The sequence below is a fragment of the Rousettus aegyptiacus genome, unplaced genomic scaffold (genome assembly GCF_014176215.1).
Source record: "Rousettus aegyptiacus isolate mRouAeg1 unplaced genomic scaffold, mRouAeg1.p scaffold_m13_p_5, whole genome shotgun sequence".
Classification (NCBI taxonomy): Eukaryota; Metazoa; Chordata; class Mammalia; order Chiroptera; family Pteropodidae; genus Rousettus; species Rousettus aegyptiacus.
In genome coordinates, this window is record NW_023416308.1 from 101,649,472 (window position 1) to 101,669,890 (window position 20,419).

General features: G+C 38.4%; 1 protein-coding gene and 1 pseudogene across 1 annotated transcript; one reads left to right on the plus strand and one right to left on the minus strand.

Moving 5' to 3' along the window:
* Window positions 1-1,606: 1,606 nt before the first annotated feature.
* Window positions 1,607-18,436, minus strand: TRAF6 (TNF receptor associated factor 6). Its single transcript, XM_016123250.2, has 7 exons — window positions 18,240-18,436; window positions 12,862-13,179; window positions 9,720-9,870; window positions 8,873-9,031; window positions 7,770-7,841; window positions 5,716-5,793; window positions 1,607-4,421 (listed from the first exon to the last, which is right to left on the minus strand). Exons 2-7 carry the CDS (start codon window positions 13,155-13,157, stop codon window positions 3,555-3,557), a joined length of 1,623 nt encoding a protein of 540 aa, XP_015978736.1. The 5' UTR covers window positions 13,158-13,179; window positions 18,240-18,436; the 3' UTR covers window positions 1,607-3,554.
* Window positions 14,218-14,335, plus strand: LOC118603580 (annotated as a pseudogene).
* Window positions 18,437-20,419: the final 1,983 nt, after the last annotated feature.

Genomic DNA, 20,419 nt, shown 5'->3' on the forward strand with positions numbered 1-20,419 from the left:
TTTAGACAAACTAGGCATCTCTTTGCAAGTGTTTGTCTTTGACTAAAAGCGAAGGCTGGAATCGAATGTTACAAGTGACGGAGATACATCTGATTTCATCAGATCATCTTTCTGGATACTGGGAATTTGGAAGTGCCAACTGCATTCCATAGACACGACGGCAACTGTGAAACTAACTACGGCTTACCATGGGAACCTGGGAATTTAAAAAATGCATTTTGAAAGAAAAATACAAGGAACTAGTTATTGCCACTTTTTCATCTCTTTAAGGTATTGCACTTATTATTGCACATCACAAAAACACTTACTGGTATTTTATATAAAACGATGAGTAGAATTTAATTGAGGCAAGCCATGAAAGAGTAGCAGTAACTGAATAAAGAAGTACTTCAAAGTCTCAAGTTAGAAAAACTCTCCAATAATTAAAAATGCTTTCCAGTCACCTGAGACCAAGGGATTCCCCCGATAAAGAAATGACAAGCAATGGCATCTCTTAGAGAATATATCCTAATTGCATGCATAATTCATAAACATGCTGTTTTTGGAACTTACTGGCATGAAACAGTAATGGAGGACAATTTTATAGTTTTTTACCTGCCAGAAAACTAATTGCTAGAGGTCATCCAAGATTTCTATTAGTCCATCATTAGGGGAAGAAACTCACCTCATTCTATTTCACTTTTTTCTCTGCTTTCTGCTTTTATTCCTTAAAAGTTGACTCATATTGTAGTACAGTCAAAAACTGTCATTGCTGCCAACAGCCAAAGAGTAGTGAAAAACTACCAAACTACAAACCGACATCCTGACTTGTTTTGCAATAGCAAAATGCATGACTTGAAGCAAGTTTCACCCAACTCTAGGTTGACCTTGCCTGGGAGAGGAGGAAACTATTTCCAATTTAGCAATGTCAAAGAATGATGTCAAACAACAAATATGTTAAAATGTTGATATAATATCAATGCACAGCCCAAATATTTGTAGGCCAACTGGATGAAACTAGCATGTTTCACAGAGTGGGGAAGATTTGAAAAATAGGAGACTAGTTTTCCGGAAAGGCTTGATTCTGAATTGAAGTCTTAACAAAAGTTTCTATTTGGAATGACAGTTTGACCATTTTATTCACTAGTCACAATGAATGACCAGTATGAAATAAACCGCTGGTTTATTATACAATGCTAAATGTTGGGTGTTAAAAAAATTGCTTCTTAAAATTCAGATGAGACTCAGCTGATGGATACCAAATTCAAGTACTATGTCTGCAAAAAATGAAGCAATTTTCTACTGGCAAAATCCTTTTTTAAGTATTGTTGACATGCTGCTGATGAAAATTTCTTACAACAAAACTTTATGGCTGGCATAAACCTTAGAAATATCTAATACAATTTCTTATCTTACGGATGGGAAACCTGAACCTAGGAGAAGTTGGATAAAAAAAAAAACTTATTGTTTGGATTAAGATTCCTGAATATAACAAAATAACCAAAGCAGGAAATGACTCCTCAGTACCTAATGCACAGCCATGCTTTTAATAGAAATTTGACCTGACCAGGAAAATATCATTTCCTTTTTTAGTGAGGTTGAATGTTTAACGGCAGGCAACATTTAATTTTTTTCTGACAAAAGTACGTTTATTATAGAAAATGTAAAACATACAAGAGCACAAAGAAAACGAGTCATCGAAAGTAGTAGATTTCCTTCAGGCTTTCCCTATGCAACAAAAATAACTACCATTTACTTTTAAATGGAACTCGACCATCATTTATTCACTGAAAAACAATCACAGGAACAGCAGTGGTGCAAGCGTCCCTACATAGAGCACGGTGCTCCAGTGATTCTCAGGGGTTCGTTGGGAAGCCTAACGGCTGAGGCACAAGCTCCTGGGAAACAAACTGCCAACCAGCTGACAGTCAGGTGATATCGACAGTGGCACTGGGGAAGAGGATCTCTGCATGACCTTTACTTTCACTTTATAACCTAAACTCAGCAGAGCAGGTGCCTAAACATGGGGTGAGGAGGGAAGGTAAAGAGAAAGGTCAAAGTGACCTTTCTAGGCTGCCTCTGCCTGGAACGGAAACCATTCTTCTCCACAGTTTCTTAGGCTCCTCTTGAAATTAAGGCTATCTTTCACACTGGTCAGGGGGCTTTGATTTGGCCTCTCTGGAGATACACTATGATCCCTCGTGACCAGACAGCTCTAAACAATCGCATGTAAACAGTATAGTGTACGGGCCCTCTTAGATTCTTTATTAATAGCCATACGAGTTGGGGGAATACCCTTAGACTTCACCATATTTAATATCTATAGACCTTTGGCATAACAATCATCTCTACCTGTTAGGAACATTCGGTCATTTCAATACCTTCCACATGACCTTCGTCAGGTATGAATTACTGGACTAAAGCAACCTATTCAAGTTCTGATGAGTTCCAACATCAGTTTGGTGACTTCTCAAGTATCACCAATGATCTCCCAAATATTAAGAGATCCTACTTTTAGAAAATCAATTTTGTTCCACTTAATTGAAGTAAATCAGAGAGTATTCAATAGAGCTTAACATTTCTGACAAATAGCTTTTGTCACCGCCAACGAATATGCCATATTAGCTGACTAGTTGAGTCATTTTACATTTTTATGTTGGTTAATTACATGGGTGCATTTCCTTGTCCTACAAGCATTAAGCATCAGAGAACATAAGCAGGGCTGTGGAATTCTCTCTGCATTGAACAGACAAAAAGGGAATTATGACGTAACACTGAGCAGCTGGTATCCACATGGTTCTCAGCATTCTAAATTCTGGAGATGCTACTTGGTAGGCACAGAAATATGTAACCAAGGTAGAATGAAACACTTAAGCAAGAATTAGTCAAGAGACAAGTTCACAAGATTATGTATTTGGTTATTTTTATGGTTTAACTAGTCCCTGAATATCCTCAGTTCCAGGCCTGGGGTGGGGTGGGGGAGGGTGGAGACACGGTGCGGTCAATGAGAACTTTCAGTTTTCCAGATTATGGGTCAGATCCTCTGAAATCTATCAGAGGGCAAATAAAACGAGAACTCAGATCTAAGGTAGTACCTCTTCTTGGTGGCACCAACACAAGGCGGTAGTGATTCTCAAGTTTAATATATTACATACAATACTATAAAAATAAGCTGACATTTTAAGGAATGTCCATTATTATTAAAAGGGTTGAGCTTTACTACTCTAACCCAGGGCTTCTGACAACAGAACACTCTGGAGCAAAAGCCCATGGAAGTACAACAGAGAGGTACGCTGTGACAGAGAGCGGCTGCAACATGCCACCAACGCTGACTGTAATGATTTTTGAAAGAGCATGGGATGTGTAGATTTCCAAAGAAAAACTGCTTCGGGCAGATATCTGTAAAAGGAAAAAGTGGCAAGTGGCCTCTCTTCACTGGTGGCTACCTCTCCCACTGCTTTTTTTGTTTGCATGTGATCACTGACAACGGGGCAAGGAAAGGCAGTTTTTTCCATTTCCGGGTGGGTTTTTTTGTTTGTTTGTTTGTTTGTTTGTTTTAAACAAATGAGGCGATGCTATACCCCTGCATCAGTACTCCGTGGCTGAAAACCTTCCCTTCGAAGACTACCCATGTCGAAGCGGGTAGAGACCTCACAGCGTACTAATAAGGTATCATCCTTAATGAAGGTTCTTTGTCTTAGAGCTTCCAAATGCATAAAAGTCACGTAGCCAAAACCTTTTGGGTTCCGTGGGATTGTGGGTCTCTGGAAGGCCAGCAGCTCCGGTTTTGCATCCATTATCTCTTCGTGGTTTTGCCTTATCGGTGCTTCAGACTGATCAAGAATTGTAAGGCGTATTGTCCCTTGGAAGGGCCAAGGGAGATGGCTGTCATACTCTCCTTGCATTGTGTGGACAAAGAGGGATATATAGTTGGCACAGCGCTGAGCAGTTGGTAACTGAAGGTGCAGCCGCATGCACAGTTTGTATCCGGGTTTGCCTGTGTAGAATCCAGGGCTATGAATGACAACAGGTTTTTCCTCTTCTTGAGATTTCAAGTGCATAGCGAAGTTACCAATCTTCCAGATGTAAATCCCATTGCACTGCTGTGCTTCTATTTCAGCAACTTTGTCCTCAAGGGTTCGAATAGTTCTTTTGAGCTCACTTACATACATGCTCTGAGTTTCCATTTTCGCAGTCAGCTCCCGGATTTGATGGTCTTGTATTACAAGGCGACCTTCTAATTGTTGGATGGTTTCTTGGAAATTCGGGACCTCTGGGTGACACCCAGAGACCCGGGGCAGAGAGGCAGGATCATATGGCAGCATATCACGTTGAGGCACAGGAGCTAAAGCCAGGTTTAAACTCTGAACAGCTTGAGCCAACATTCTCATGTGTGACTGGGTATTCTCTTGCAGGTGGCGTGCCAAGTGAATCCTCTGCATCTAAAAAAATCAAACACAAGCCTTAGGTTGGGCGCACATACTGTAAGAACTAGGAAAGGGACCTAGTGAAGCCAAATAAAAGGTTTTTAAGTAACGTCATTACTACCCTCAATCCCCTATAACCCATCAGAATCTCCATCAGATCCTTAAGCCAATGAGATGATCTCGCCTCTTCGTCCACTGAAAAAATGAGGCTAGGTGCCCATCCATCTTTCGGATAAACTTCCCTCCCACCCATAAAAGTATTAGGTACTTCTCTGCTGACGCAGAGATCCCTTGTCCAAGATTATTGCTTCAGCTGGGGTCTAAATCACACCTGTCCCTTTTCAACACCTCAGAGGTACTGCTCAGTTACCCTCCTTCTTCTTTGTGCTCAAACATTCTCTCCCCCTAACCCTTCCCCTCAGAACATAATTATTAAAGTCTTCCCCATTAAAAAAAAAGGCGAACCTCTCCATTGATCTTGAGTTTCCCTCTAGCTAATACTGTTTTATCCCTCCTCCTTTTATAACCACCTGCCCTGGCTCTGATATCTCATTCATTATATAAATCTATTGCACATTAGACTCTTTCCTGTCTTCGCACTCAGATCACCAAGAATATCCCATTACATAAAAAATATATTCCTGATATAACATTTTTATTATAAGAGCAATTTGTGTATATTACAGAAAAATAGAAAATATAAATGATCAAAAGGAAAATAAGTTACCTATTATCTCACCTACCATTAACATTTTGATACCCTTCCTTTAAGCCTTTTTCTCTGCGCACATAAGCAATACAAAATTTTCCCACAAGACGTAATCATGCGATATATTATTTGCTCAGTTTCTTTTTTACATTATTAAATGTATGCTTATTATAAAAAAGTCAGATAAAAAAGCCTAAAAGAAAAGCAAGAGTGTAACTGCACTCTTTAGAAAGAACTTATCATAAATAATAATGTCTCAGACACCTGACAGAACTGTTTACTAATCTTCAAATTAATTCTGAAAACCATAACAGTACATTCTCCGTGTCTGGTTCATCAAGTTCTAAGACTATTTGCCATAGCTCCTTTTCCATACACACTCACTCTATATGATCTCAATCATACACCTCCCATTAACATCACTGAAAACTTCCCTAAATCAATATTCTGAGCTCTAATTTCTCTTTGGAGCTTAAGACTATATACGCAATGCATGTCAGTCACCACCATTCCCACTGGTATTCTACACTGCACGATATAACGGAATTTTCTTGATCTATATTCAACATTTAAAAGGAAAAAAAAAAAGAAACACCTTACCTTTTCATGGCAACCAAAAGTACTAAATGTGCATGGAATTGGGGCTGTAGGACAGTCTAGATCATAATGATTAGGCATCTGAAAACAAAAATAAAGGCTGAAAAATGTTTTTCCCTGCATATCATGTTCTAGTTTGATGAGATCACACTTGAAATAAAGATGTACATTTCATCTAAACAAAACCTTTATGTATTGTCTATGGCTGCTTTTGTATCACAATGGCAAAGTTGAACAGCTGCAACAGAAACTGTGTAGCCCACAAAGATAAAATATTTACTTCCAAAAGTCACAGAGAAAAAGAAATATCAGTATCTCATACCATCCCTTAAATCACTCAAAATTCATTTCAAGAAAATGAATTTATTCCTCTTGCTGGAAACTGGAACCCTCTAGTGGCATTTTAAAGAAAAAGCACCTTCTGATGTCAACCACGACTGTAAACTTATCCAGGACTCTCACTGTGATCCAGGCCATTTAACAGGGGCCAGTCAACTGCATACACTAACTAAAGCCAGAGACTATACCCAGTACTTCCCTCAGGACTGCTTTTCATAAATCTTATTTTGTTGAACTGGGCATGTTTTGGCAGCAATGGGGAGACTCAGATGTTAGAAGGTACATTATGCACATTAATAAAAGTTCTAAAGAATATCTCAGGTTTTGATCTGGAGACGCTAAAACATTTTTTAAGGTAAGATCCATTATGCAGAACCATATTCTTTGAAAGTGGTACCAAATTCCGTTTAGGAATTTAGTTTGGCTCTAGTCACAGATATTTCAAGCAGAAACGACATTAGAGACCATTTAACATAATCTTTCATTTTGCATAATCCGGAATAACAATCGGCAACATTTTTTATAAAGGGTCAGATAGCAAATATTTTCAGCTTTGTAGGCTCTATGATCTCTGTCCCAAGTACTCAACTCTACCATTGTGGTGGAAAATCAGCCATATATATATGACATACAGACACACGGGCATGGCTATGCTCCATTAAAACTTATTTATAAAAACCAGCAGTGGGCCAGTGTGGCTGGCAGCTTGGTTTGCTGACCATCAACTTTCTTGCCAGAAATCAATGGACAAGTGAGTAGCACAACCGGGGTCAAAAACTAGATTTTTCTATTCTTAACCTAGGATTCTTTTCCTACATTAAGTTTTATTTATTTATTTTTGGTTTTAGGTATGCTGCATGGTTTCCTTTAAATAGTAAAACAAAGCAAAGAGAAAAACAAAGTGACACTTCATAAGCAAAAAGAAGTTTAACACCTTTAAATTGAGGCTATGTTGCAAAAAAACTTGTAGGACTCTGTTAACAGACAAATGGAAAAGTTTAGTCGAATGACAGGTTTCACTTGCTTCTACTTAGTAAGGTAATCAATTATGATCTCTGGGTTAGCAGATTTCATGGGTGTATAAATAGTGACTAATATTCAAATTTTGTGCGTAAACTCCCCAAATGTCAGAAGACAGCAATTGGATGGAATTTTCCTTTCTCTATTAATAATAAAAATGGAGAATTTTCTCTCGTAACTACTTCTGATGATACCCCATCAGTGGTCTACAGGACAAATGAACAGTGGGGCTCCAGATCCTGGAAAATCTCAAATTCTCTTCAATATGTCTCCGTAGCTATTGAGACAAATCATGCTATGGAGAAAAACAGACCTGTTTTTTTTCTATTTCATTGTTCTTTCAGCTGGTCTCTGGATACCTAAGATTCTTATTTCACAGTGTATACATAAGTATTTAAGGTTTTTTTTTTTTTTTTCAAATGAGGATTTTTGATTATTTGTATCTTAAAATTACCTGGTTTTGTCTGGAAGGTTTATGAATATATATAAACATAAATACTAGATTAATGATTTAGAGATTTTAAATAGAGCTGAGTATTTTGTAATTTCTGAAGGTATTAATTTATATAAAAAATTTTCACAGAGTTCTAACACTTTTTCAACCTGTATTCATTTAGCCTTACTGATTTCAGTTTTCAATTAAAAACCTCACTTCTTTATTTATGGAAACATCAATTTATAAAAAGGAATTATTATACCTGTTCTCTGATGAGCATAGTATTGCAGTATTCACAGATGACATTTGCCAAAGGACAGTTCTGGTCATGGATCTAAATTTAATTAGAGAAATAGAAGAATCGCATGAGAAAATCTGAAAAAGTAAAAACAACCTATTTTTATAAAAAAAAAAGTCATTTTTTCACTATGAACAAATTAAGGATTTATCAGTGTATGTAAAAAAAGTGAGACTATATGTTATCTTCTCTCCCTTTGCCAGTGTAGTAATGAGATTCTTCTCCCATTCTAGCTTTTTAAAAGAATATGGTATTATGCAAAAAGAATCTTTTAAATCACTTCTTTTAAACTGAGGCAGAACACTTCTGCCTAGTTTAGACATTATTTACCAATACCATATTCACCATAGGCATTGTTCTAAAAATTTCCAGCAGCAGTATGATTGAATTAAAACTCTTATCAGGAGGGTTAAAGAACAGAAGCCTTAATAGGGCAGGAGGCTTTGGTGCCCAGACTCTCATGGGCCCTGGAAGGGTGAGCCTTGTTTTCTAGAATACAATGAATTTAAGAAATACTTAACCCTCCAGGTTAAGTCCATTTAATTTACTGAAGTTTAGGAACATATCAATTTGTTCTAATTATGCCTCGAACTTTTCCCCATTTTTAGCAAGTTTCATCAACTTAATGAATATGCTTGATTTCATGAAAAAAAAAAGTAGAGAAAATTACAAAGATACACTTAACAACCCATTTTCTTTTTTAAAGAGTAAAGCATAAGTCTTAAGTTATCATTCTACTTGTTTGTCTCTAATCCAAGATTGGTCATTAAAATATCACATACGAAAGTAGATTGGGATATATCTTTCCTAGGTTTTGTTATGTGCAGTGCAGATCTACTTATAGTGATTAGTATAAACATGTTTTCTAAGAAAGATATGCAAATATAAACCAGTTGTGGGTTTACTAAAATGGTTTATTGAACTTACTTGCTTAAAAATCAATCTTCCCACAACCGATAATATAGACTCAGAATTGGAGTAATATCCTCATCTACTGCTAACCCTCACGAGCATACATTAAAAAATTTAAGAAGTAGTGGAATTAACAAATCCAAGTTAGTACATGCCTCTTTATCTTCAAATGCCATTGATACAGCACAATTTCGACAAGAAACCTGTCTCCTTGGACACTCCTTGAGAATATGAATATTAAGATGGCATTTTTGGTAGGGACGTTGGCATTGGGGACAATTCGTAAGAGCAAACTCACAATGTGCTTGATGATCCTATAATAAGAAAAAATAATCTATTAGTATTTGCCAATCCTTAAGAAATCTAAATATAATCTCTTCTAAGAATATATTGTCAAAAGAGCCACCCCTTCCAAAGAAGCAAAATAAAGGGCACAAGTTACAAATATGTTTTAAATAGTTAATTTTGAATAGAACATAAACAATATTTAATTACCCATAAAACCACCAAACTAAGAATTTATTTAATTTTAAAGCAAATTCTTTCATTTGATTGCTTCAGTTAACCTCAAGCTATAGAAGGACTCCATTTAGCTAATAATAAAATGCACAATTTAGAAAATCAGAGAAAAAAGTACAATCAGGGAACTAATGAGACTTGTTGCTTATTTCAGAATGAAAGAAATGAAGCTATGGGATTAAAATATGATACCTATATTTAAAATGCTCTTGTTTTATTGCAGATAATGTTCACCCCAAAAATTTAGGAAAGATGCTGATTTCTTTTTTATTAGCATTAGGTAAAGGCAGAGTGGATGAAATAAAAAATTTCTGGTTTCTATTTATATTCAATCAAAGGGCTGGTATTTTGTTAACCAGTTATTATATGCTAGGCACTGGCAATACACAGATGGACACAACAAAGTCTCTATCCTCTAAGAATCCTCTAAGCATATATCCTCTGTTTGCATATATGCTAATGGCTAAAAAATAACCTTAATACCTCAAGATGCCTCAGTTCCATCTTGTGCAAACAACCTTTATTTGGACACTTCACCGTCAGAGAAAGAATCTCTCGTTTTGCAAAATTGTCAGGAAACAGTTGAGTTTCCAATAGTATTTCATTGTCAACTGGACATTTGTGACCTGCATCCCTGAAAAGAGATACATACATTTAGATATAAACATTTACATTAAAAAATACGACTTTTAAGACTCCACATATAAATTCTCCATGTATTATTTTCAATGAAAGATAATTTAACACACTATATTGCATAATAGCACCAAAATAAACAAATAAAACAAACCTGTCCTTTTTGAACAGTTTATAAACTGTTCTTTATGAAATAAATATAACTAGCACCATACCAGTTATCTAACAAAAACTATGGGATTTTATATTGTAGGATAGATTCCAAGCAAAAAATGAGAAAAATTAACTGAACAGCCACATTTTGATTGGCATATGATGACTAAAAACTAAGGAAAGGAATTCTGCAGTCTAGCAGGCCTCTGTTTTGTCAGCAGCTACACAACATACTAGTGGGGTGAATTAAATATGCTCATAATACCAATAATGTGTCTAGAGTGTCAATTAGTAGTACCCTTACAATGCCACATTTTAAGGTTTACTCTGAACAGTCATTATAACACTCTGGCTCATGTAACAAAACGTTTCCTTTATATTTATGCCCGGGGTACAACGTAGTAGGGCATTAAAGGGCCTCTATGTCCTATTTCCCAGTAGTTTCTCAGAGGTTGATATCATCTTATGATGGAAAAAAACCATCCTCAGTAAACGTGGGTGTCTGTCACTCCCCTTTAACTTTTTGGGATGTCACAATCTTCACTCACAAAATGTGGCAGGTCAGGTAGGCTATAGGAGCATCAATCAATCTCTTAAACATTTATTGGGCACCTCCTGTGTGTAAGCCAACAATGGCAGCTACGGTGGTAGATAAAAAGGTGCTGAAAAATGGAGTCTGCCATCGAACGTCTTAGAAATAATAAAGGTAAGACACAGTAAATCTTTAATGGGGCGCCTCTCACACTAATATTATTACACTGTCAAGTATTTTATGAGAAACACAGAAAGCTATCAACTCATTTTCTGATAAGCTATAAAGCTTATTTTCTCTTAGACATTCATCACTTAGGTTTGGGGTCCCAAACCTAAGTGATGAATGTCTAAGAGAAAATAAGAAGACCTTTACAAAGTAAACTTGAAACCATTACCCACAGAAATGGAACTGGATTAAGATGCATTTTGAGTCCCGGAATATAATGGATGAGACTTTTTAGAGCCATTCCTTTTAAGAACATTAGAGTCAAAGTAAGTGGTCATTTCTAGCTGAGAGGGAGATAGAAGCAAAAAGCCTCAGACTTCCTTTTGTGGGTTTTACTTCCTTTTCAGACCATTGTCCTACTACTTTCATGAACATCGTGCTATTAAAAAACTGCTAAAGATCAGCTACCTTCCTGGGCAAGGGTGACATTTGGTAAAATACTGTGTATCTCTACCTACCTACAAAAAAATCAACAATCTATCAAGACTGAATCATGAAGAAACAAAATCTGAATAGACTGACTAATAGTGAGGAGAGTGAATCTGATCGAAAACCTTTCCCCCCGCCCCCCCCCCCCCCCCCGCAAAAAAAGTCCAGGAGCAGAAGTCTTCACTGAGGAATTCTACCAAACATTTAAAGAATTAATATCAAATCCTTCTCAAACACTTCCAAAAATTAGAAGAGGAAAGAATACTTCCAAACTACCTTGATACTAAAACCAGATTAGGACATCACAAGAAAAAAAGAGAAAAAAGTTAATTTAAAAGGGGACAAGAAAAAACAAAAACAAAAAGGGAGAAGAAAAACAAGACTGTGAGTAGCCAGCCTAACCTAATTTCAAATGTTTTCACTAATATAACTAGATGCCCATTTATTATAGAACATAAAATCCCCCACTTTTTCCATTTTTTTTTTCTGTACAGAACTTTTTAAGTCACCTAAAAATATTCCCACCTACTTTTCTGAATTATAGTAAAATGTATTTATTTCTTGGAAGATGAATTTGAATCATTCGTGGAAGTCCCACATAGCTTCATTCAGTTAACACAACCATGTCTTACTGAGCACCAACTATGTGTCAGGTACTATTCCTGGCACTTGGGAAAATATCAAGAAATAAAAATCTCAACCTCTGCTCTCACGGAGCTTTTCTTCCGACTGAGTGAAGGAGACTGGGAGTGTAGGGGAGACAGGAGGCGTGCTGTGGTATTAACGGTGTGGCCAGGGTACCTACGGGAAGGTTAGATTTGGGCCACAAGGGAGGGAGCAAAAGGCGTGAGCCATGAGTGTTCCAAACAGAACAGGTGGAGCCAACTCCTCAAGCAGGGGCATGCTTGACATGTTGAAGGAACAGCAACGAGTGAACTGGCAGAAGGAAGGAAACATAGCAGGGAAGAGGACAGAAACTAGATTATGGAACGACCATATAGCACCTTGCAAGGACTTCAGCTTTTACTTCCAGATGAAATGCTGCCATGTGCTGAGCAGAGATGACATCATCTTACTTATTTTACCAGGTTCATTCTGGCTACTACATTGAGAACAGTCTAGAAGAAGGCAAGGGTAGAAGCACGGAGGCCTGTGAGAGAGCCAACGGTATTTTAGAACAGGGTGGTAACAGTGGAGGCAGTGAGAAAGGTTTGAATTTCATGAAAAGTACCGGTTACTTTATAGTTATCCATAGATATCAGGTAACGGAAGAATTTAACATGGCTAAAATCATAATAACTGATCACTTACAGAGTCAGCATTCTTTGTACGGTTGAGATTATCACATTCTGATATCATCATTTAAGGTACATTTATGTTATTTTCTTAAGAGACACACCCTTGTCTGCAGCAGAATTGCTTTAAGTAGAAGTAGCTACTTACTTATCTGAGGGTCTGAGGAGGGTAGGAGATAAAAATTACCTTTCATACTACAGTTTGAACTAGGATAAGAATATAAATTTCTCAATTTTCTGTCCAGCGTTCTTTCTCCTCCAAGTAGTTTATGTATAAGACTACTCTTGGGATGTTCCATGTTCTTGTAATATTGTTCTCTGTATGACACGGTTCTTTCATATGCTCACACACCTGATTGATTTGATGATGCAGGCTTTGCAGAACCTGTGGCCGCACGGTGTCTGCACTGCTTCCCGTAGTGCCATCAAGCAGATGGGGCATTCATACTTGCTTTCCAGGGGTGGGTCGAATTCCACATCATATCCCTGGATCTCTTCCATGAAAGAGCTGGAGAGATTCCCCGTGCTGGCAGTTCCACTCACACTGTCATCTTTTGCTGCAGCACTGCAGGAGCTGGCCATGGCGGCGCAGCAGTCACTTTCAGACTGGCTGGACGCACAGCTGTTCTCACAGTTTAGCAGACTCATAGTAACGAGATTATCAATTGCTCTGCAGAAATAGCAAGAAAAAAAAAATCTTAACATGCACATACACACACATACACATCAAAGTTTACCTATGCAGGTCACCTAGTTGATATATATAAGCTGCATTACTATTATTTACAAAAAACTTTCCAAGTTTTTTGAGTTTTGCTTCATGACTACTGTTGTATAAATTAAGGAGTTCACGATCTAGTAGACAGAATATAAGGTTAGAAGACAAGTACCTCAACTGTAATAATTAGCTATACTCTAATTATCTGTTTAAATGTGTTTCCTGCAACTGAAGAATTTAATTTTCATATCCTCAGTACTCAGCACAAGATTTTTCGTGCTTCTGCTGAAGAACTTAATTATTTGTATGTCCTTCTGCCTTCAGCCAAGTCAAGTGACTATGTTTCATTATTCGATTGGAAAAACAAGTGAGGTTCTGTTTGCCTGTGGAAAATTGCTTTCATGGGTAAGTGGGACGCCCGCAAATTCTAAACCATTACAGTATTTATGAATGAGAAGCCAATGTCTAAAAGCAACTCACAGCCTTTGTAAGAGGTCTCTGTTGCAGGTAATTACACCTGAGGAAAATTCCTAACATGTGCCAGATATAGTTCTGGAAACAGAATGTAAGCCTCCAGTCAATATGGTAGGTAATTAGTCCCCTGTCTGTCTCATTTTTATATAAAAATCTAGGCTGCCACCATGCCAAATAGTGGGTTTAAAAAAGTAATCCTCTAGCTTTTTACCACAACAAATATCTTTTACATCTCAAAAAGATTTTGAGTAACATTTGATGAGCACCTACAAAGGATGAGGCACGGTTCTGGCTGCAGAAGCAATACTGGGAAGGGTAAAGAGCTTATGTGCTGGAATCAATCTGGATTTAACTATTTTCTCCATCACTTGGTGTATGACCTGGGCATTTCTGTGCTTCATTTTCCTCATCTGTATATGGGGATAATAAGAGAATCCATCTCAGAATCACTGAGTTAAATATGTTAATATGTGCAAAAGCACTTAGAACTGTGCCTGGAATTAAGAATGAGTTATTGTCTACAGCCATGCTACCCTGAACAAGCCTGATCCTGTCTGATCTAGGAAGTTAAGCAGGGTCAGGCCTGGTTAGTACTTGGATGGGAGACCACCTAGGAAGACTGGTACTGTAGGTGTAACAATTAATAATTTTATACCCTTCCCCCCAAAGTGGGAACTATGGTGCTTATTGACTATTCAACTAATAAGCGACAGAGTTGGGATCAGAACCCAAGTCTAACTGACTTCAAAGCCTGTGCACTTTGTACTATACTATGTTTGTCTATTTCTACTTTGACACATTTATCTATAAAGCTGCATTTAAAAGTTCTCTCCCTTTATTTTTATTACACTACACTAAGGTGCTGCACATAGCTTCTCCTAAACATGAGCTGTCCAGCATTATTTTGCTGGGTTGATAGAATTTCAATGAATCAATAAAGTTAAGGATGGCATATTGTTTTCCTTTTAACATTTCTGAAAAGTTAAAGATAGCTCCCAAAGCCTTGTTATCGCTAATGTAGACTCCTAAGGATGACTCAGTATAGGCTGAGAGGAAGGAAGGAATAGCAAGATAGTGGCAAACAGAATAGTCATATCTGTGCTCCAGGATGGGATTTAAGGCCCCTGCTACACGTTCCAAATCTCAGGATATATGACATTGTTATGCTGCACTATTATACCCTTTATTTTTCTTCCTATACACATTTTTATGTCTAATTTGTTCCTTAGGTAAGTAGAATTATTAGGTTAAAGGGTATGCAACCTTCTGAGGTTTCTGATAATACTGGCATCAAAGGCTTTTTAATTCCCCCTCCCCAAAGCAGAGTAAGTTCAAGGAAACTCATTTTATATACCTTTGACAATTCAAGGTATGGTTATCTTTTCAATCTTTAATCATTTTATTTTTTAAAGTAAAATTACTTTGAGAAATTAATATTTGGTATACAGTATATATCAACGTGCCAGGCAGAAGACAAAGGCAAAAGTTACTGAACTAAGCCTACTTTTACTGCCCAAATGTCCAATTAAAATTCGGTTTATTGATAGTCTATATACTGCCCTCTTGCAGTCTAGTTCCAAAGACCTGAAAGTCTTTTTTTTTTTAAGGCGAGGCAACCTTTGGTTAACCTCAGATTGCAAGGACCTTGTCAACTTACAATCCCTTACTTTTTATTTTTTTATGCCTACAGAGCTCCTGGGCTTCCTAGGTGGTCTCCCATCCAAGTCCTAACCAAGCTCCATCCTGCTTAGCTTCTGAGATCAAGCGAGATCCGGCGTGTTCACAGTGGCATGGCTGTAGACCTTGAAAGTCTTTTGAGACCTTTTATAGCAAATGTGTTATTAAGAAAACCTGTGTAACCAATAACACTTCCTTAAAAGGAATTCCACTATAGGAAGGCAGTGTAAGACATGAAAGTGAGTGCTCTTAAAAATCTAGATGTTTTCAGTTTTCACATTACTTTTCATGTTTTAAGAATAAAGAAGCTTTACATCCTCCAAATAAACTTTTTCAGATAGTGACTCTTTATGTCTACAGTATATATATAGTCCCATGTAACTATAATGCAAAGGGAAAATTAAGATAAAACAGTATTTTGAGTTCCATTTGGTATTTTTATGTTTACTCTTTCTTTGTAGAAAGTCAAAACATTTCCCCCCTTTATCTTTAGGGGCTGTGATGACTTAACTGAAAATCACTTTCATAACTACAATGAATACTTATTGACAGAGAACAAAAAAGTGCATTGAGTCAGCTATAGAAGGGAACTGAGGATGATCTAGCACCACAGAGAAAATATTATGCTCTATTAGGATTATTTTTAACCTCACAGGTATCCACAGGTATCCATTTCATGAGATGTTACAAAAGCAGGCTTTGGCTTCACATAAACTGTGAAAGATGATATGAGTGGGGCCATATTAAAAAAGAGCCAGAGTGGCCACTTCAGAGGAACTGCTCTGCACGTCTTGTGTTTCTTTATATCCTGAAATGGATCAAACCAACATCCCAAGAAGTCAGTAAGAACAAGAATATCTTGTCTGTTAAGAAGTGATGGATGAAAACGGACTTTGCTGATGACCAAATCACTATCAATCAATGAAGTACAAAATCTAATTTTACTTTATCCAGCACCAAAAACTTCTTCTTTAATACAACTTACCTCATCTTTTTCCCTTTTTTCCTGTAAAAACCCTGAGCCTGCTTGAATCCGTTTTTCACAAATTGCAATTCTATTGGATCCCAAATAAATGCTTACTGCCTCTCATTTCGCTTTTGATTTTTAAGTTAACAAAGCCAAAATAAATAACAGTGACCATATATTCTTACCTATAAGGATTTCTTACAGCCTCTTTTCTACTCTAACATTTAGAATTTATGTGGCTCTCTACAGGAAATAATAGTAAGGGACAGAACAAAGTTTAACTTCATGACTGCAATTTCCTTTTTGCAGCTGTGAATCTAGTACAGTAATAAGCACTGCCTTAGTTAAAAATTGTGGGATGTAACTAATTTGACTGCAAAAGGAATGAATAGTGAAAACAGCCTTGTCTAAATCATGGCTTAAATTCACTTTTTAGTACCTGGAAATATATTATAGTTCAAAAAATATACCATTAACTGTCTTGGGGCAGCAAGGGGTAGGAGGAGTAGGGTGATGCACAAAAATCTGTTTCCCTAAGATCAAGAGATGTTAATGAGAGAAAAGGTCCAAGCTAAAGAAATCAACAAGTCATATCCTGAGCTGGTCAATTTTAAGTTAATGAAAAATCATTCATGGCTAAACATATAACTTATATAAAAGTAAAGCCTTGTACAACAAAGTACTGAGAAATTACCTGGAATTTGCTGCTAGCTCTAGAAGTGTGCTATTTACCAACTCCTTAAAATTTATTCTTAAAATACAAAGATCTGCAAATGTACTTCAAGGCCTAAGAAGTGCTGCAAAATAATTAATTGTTCTATCTTAATTTTAAATACAGATATAAATATAGGAGCGGTCACCTTCCTAGGCACTACTTGCTCTCCAGGTGGCAAAGATATGAAGAAAGTCTTTCGAAATCCAAGTAGCCAAAAATTTATCCGCAGGAAATACCTCACGTTACAGTTCTGAAATACTGATGTACACAGTGTATGAAGGTTGAAACTCTGATCATCGCATGGGCAACAAGTGCCTGAAACATCCTTTCCTTGAGTTACAAAAGAGGCCGCCTCCTATATCTCAAAATCAGAAAAGCCCCTTTTACCTTCCCTAGTCATCTCGGGGGAATGGATAAAATGCCAGTGGCCAGATTCACAAGGGCAACACTTAGATTTTCTTTACAAGTTCGTCTCATTTCAATGCCTGTGTAGCAAGATATTTAGTAACTTGCTTTCCCGAGAAACAAAAGAAACACGCAAATACTGTATATTCAAGCTGCGAACACTTTAGGTGCTTTCTGTTCACATTCACGGCAGTCCTACCTCTCAGCTGGAGTTCCCCTAAAGCCAAATACTAGGAACAGCTTTATCAACCCAGCGTCTGGAACAATCGCTGGAACTACCGAGTGCAGGGGCGGGGAGGAAACATTCGTGTCATCTGAACTTAAAAAAAAAAAAGAAAGAAAGAAAAAAAAAAAAACCCTTGCTGCCTGGGATCTCTATTGAGTTCAACAGGGAAACCAAAAATTGCTTTGCCGTGACAGAGGGAGTCGGTGGAAACTTAAAACAGATTTTTTTTTTTAAAAAAAGCTGGTAACTTCTTCGAGAGGACGGGAAAATCCAGGAGGCAATTTCTGGGAAAGGGAATATGCGGGGTGAGGGGAGGTAAGGCGGCCGAATTTGGCGCGCGATTCCCGCCAGGGAATGGAGTGAGTGGGGAAGGAGGTCCCCGCAGGCCGGGAGAGCAGAGAGGAGTGGAGAAGGGGCGACGTCCCCAGCCTCCGCAACGCGCACAGACCGGGGCGATGTCCTCCATCTGTGAAAACGAGAGGGGGCGGCGTCCGCAACCTGTGCGAAGAGAGGCCGCGGCCGCGGGGAGACATCAGAGGGAGACTCACCGCTCTCGTCTGCTGGGGCGCCGACTCCACCCGGCCGCACGACTCCGCTCAGCTAAGGCACCAGGAAAGGACGGGGACCGCGCTCCGAGCCGAGGCGGCCCGGACGCCAATCTCCCGGCCCGAAGGCCGCCGCTCCCGCGTCTCCGGGGCGCCCGGAGCCCGAACCTCAGCAGCGGACGCCTCTCCTTCCGCCTTCTCTGCCCTCCCAGCGGGGACAGGGGCGGGGCAGGGCGGAGGGAGGCGCAGGGAAGAGACAGAGCGGCCGAACTGGCCCTGCGCGCCCCCTGGTGGCGGTCCTCCAAAGCGCGCGGGCTGTGACGCAGGCGCGTGCGGGCAAGTCTAGCTGTCAATCTAGAGCGCTCCGGCTAGGCTTTTCCAGCTCCGGTGGCTATCCCACTTGGGTATTCGTAAACACCGCAGTCCTGAATGTGTGTGTGTCTAAGTGTGTAAGTGTGTAAATAAAAATTATGGCGACGAGAAGAACGAGTTCTTTCCAGGAGTAACTGTGAGCGATCTGGTGAGCGACTGCAACAAAAACAGTAATCCAGAAACTGTATTTATAGCTTCCCTATCCAAGCAGGAGAAACCCCCAACTGGGCTAGATCACTTGACCTTCGGGAATTCTTAAATCCTTCCCCAACTCAACTTTCATTGCCACGGAAGTTTCCATGATAGGTAGAACCCTCGATTAGCACCTTGTCCTTCCCCTTCAACCAGTCCAGGAGAGTCAAGCCATACATAAAAGTTTTTTTGAAACTGCTGCCAACTATACCATCCCCTTTTTTTTGGGTCAATGTCATGAGAAAGCTATTTGAATCCCCTGTTTAACTGAATACAAACCTCTAAAGAATGTAGCAGGCACTTTGCAAGAGATGCAGCAAAGATTTTCACCCACCTCTGCAAACTTGAGTCATCATTCACTATTACAGGGTGGTGGTTTTCATGTGTATGTGTCCTGAAACCAGAGTGCTTCATTCAAATCTAGTTTTTTCCCCTTTATAAATTATATGACTTCAGATAATGAATCTGACTTTCTTCAAATTTTTCATCTCTTATTAAAATGGGGAGAATAATTGTACTTACCTGATAGGGTTGTTGAAAGGGTAAGATTAGTTAGTAAAGTAAATAAACTAAGATGACCTAGGACACAGTATATTCTCAATAAATGACAACAATACTGTATTTCCTGCTTTCTGGCTATAGGTATTCATAGAAAATTCGTATGTTTTCAAGATAAGGATCTACCACTGGCCGACTTTGTCTGCTCCACCCCTTTTAAAAAATGTATTTTGAAATATGTAAGACATACAAAGAATTGTACACACATTTGTGTGCTCAACGCCCAGCTCAAGAAATAAAACGTGGTTAGTAGGATTGCTAGCCCCTATGTATTCCTCCACAGCGGCCTCTCTGGCTTTATAAAAATAAATCATTTATGGGATGACAAAGGGATCATTAAATGAAAATAAGAGATGGAAAAAAGGAAGAGTAAGGGAATTAGACCTCCTTCCTCGTATTAGTATGAGTTCTGGGGCCAGTGATGGAACCTCCATGAGGTTCAGTTTCCTACACCATAAAAACAGGGATAATATTTATGGGGCTAATACTTGTCAGGATAAACTCATAAAAATGTATGTAAGAGAATCCAGCATTGGACTTTCAAAAGATTAGGTTTTATGTGTTCTTTACCATTTTTATAAGCAACCTCCAGGGGCCTCTTCTTACTTTCAAATATCCTATTTATTTTTCACAATTTTATATGTGGTGGAGAGTTTTAGTATTCACCCATGGCCTGGACCTCACAGGAAACTTACACTTTCCTGTCACTTTGCAGTCAGACAGTGTCATATGACTAGTTCTGGCCCAAAGCCTATTAGAAGAAGGGATGCATGTAATTAAAAGGCCAAGGCATTTGATTTTCGTTGCAACACTCTCTTTCCCATGTGGCAATCGAGGAGATCATAGGGCAGGTATAAGAGGGTGGATCACTAAATTGCTCTGTGGAGGGCAGGCACCTTGGAAAGTCAACTCGCTTGTAGTGGATTTGCATGAGCAGGAAACAAATTGGTGTTGTTTTAAGTCATCAAAATGTTGGGGTTGTGTCTTCTGCCGGATAACACAGGATAACAAAGTTTTACTCCTGACTCTGCCTCTTATTAAAATTGGGACCTGATCAGGTG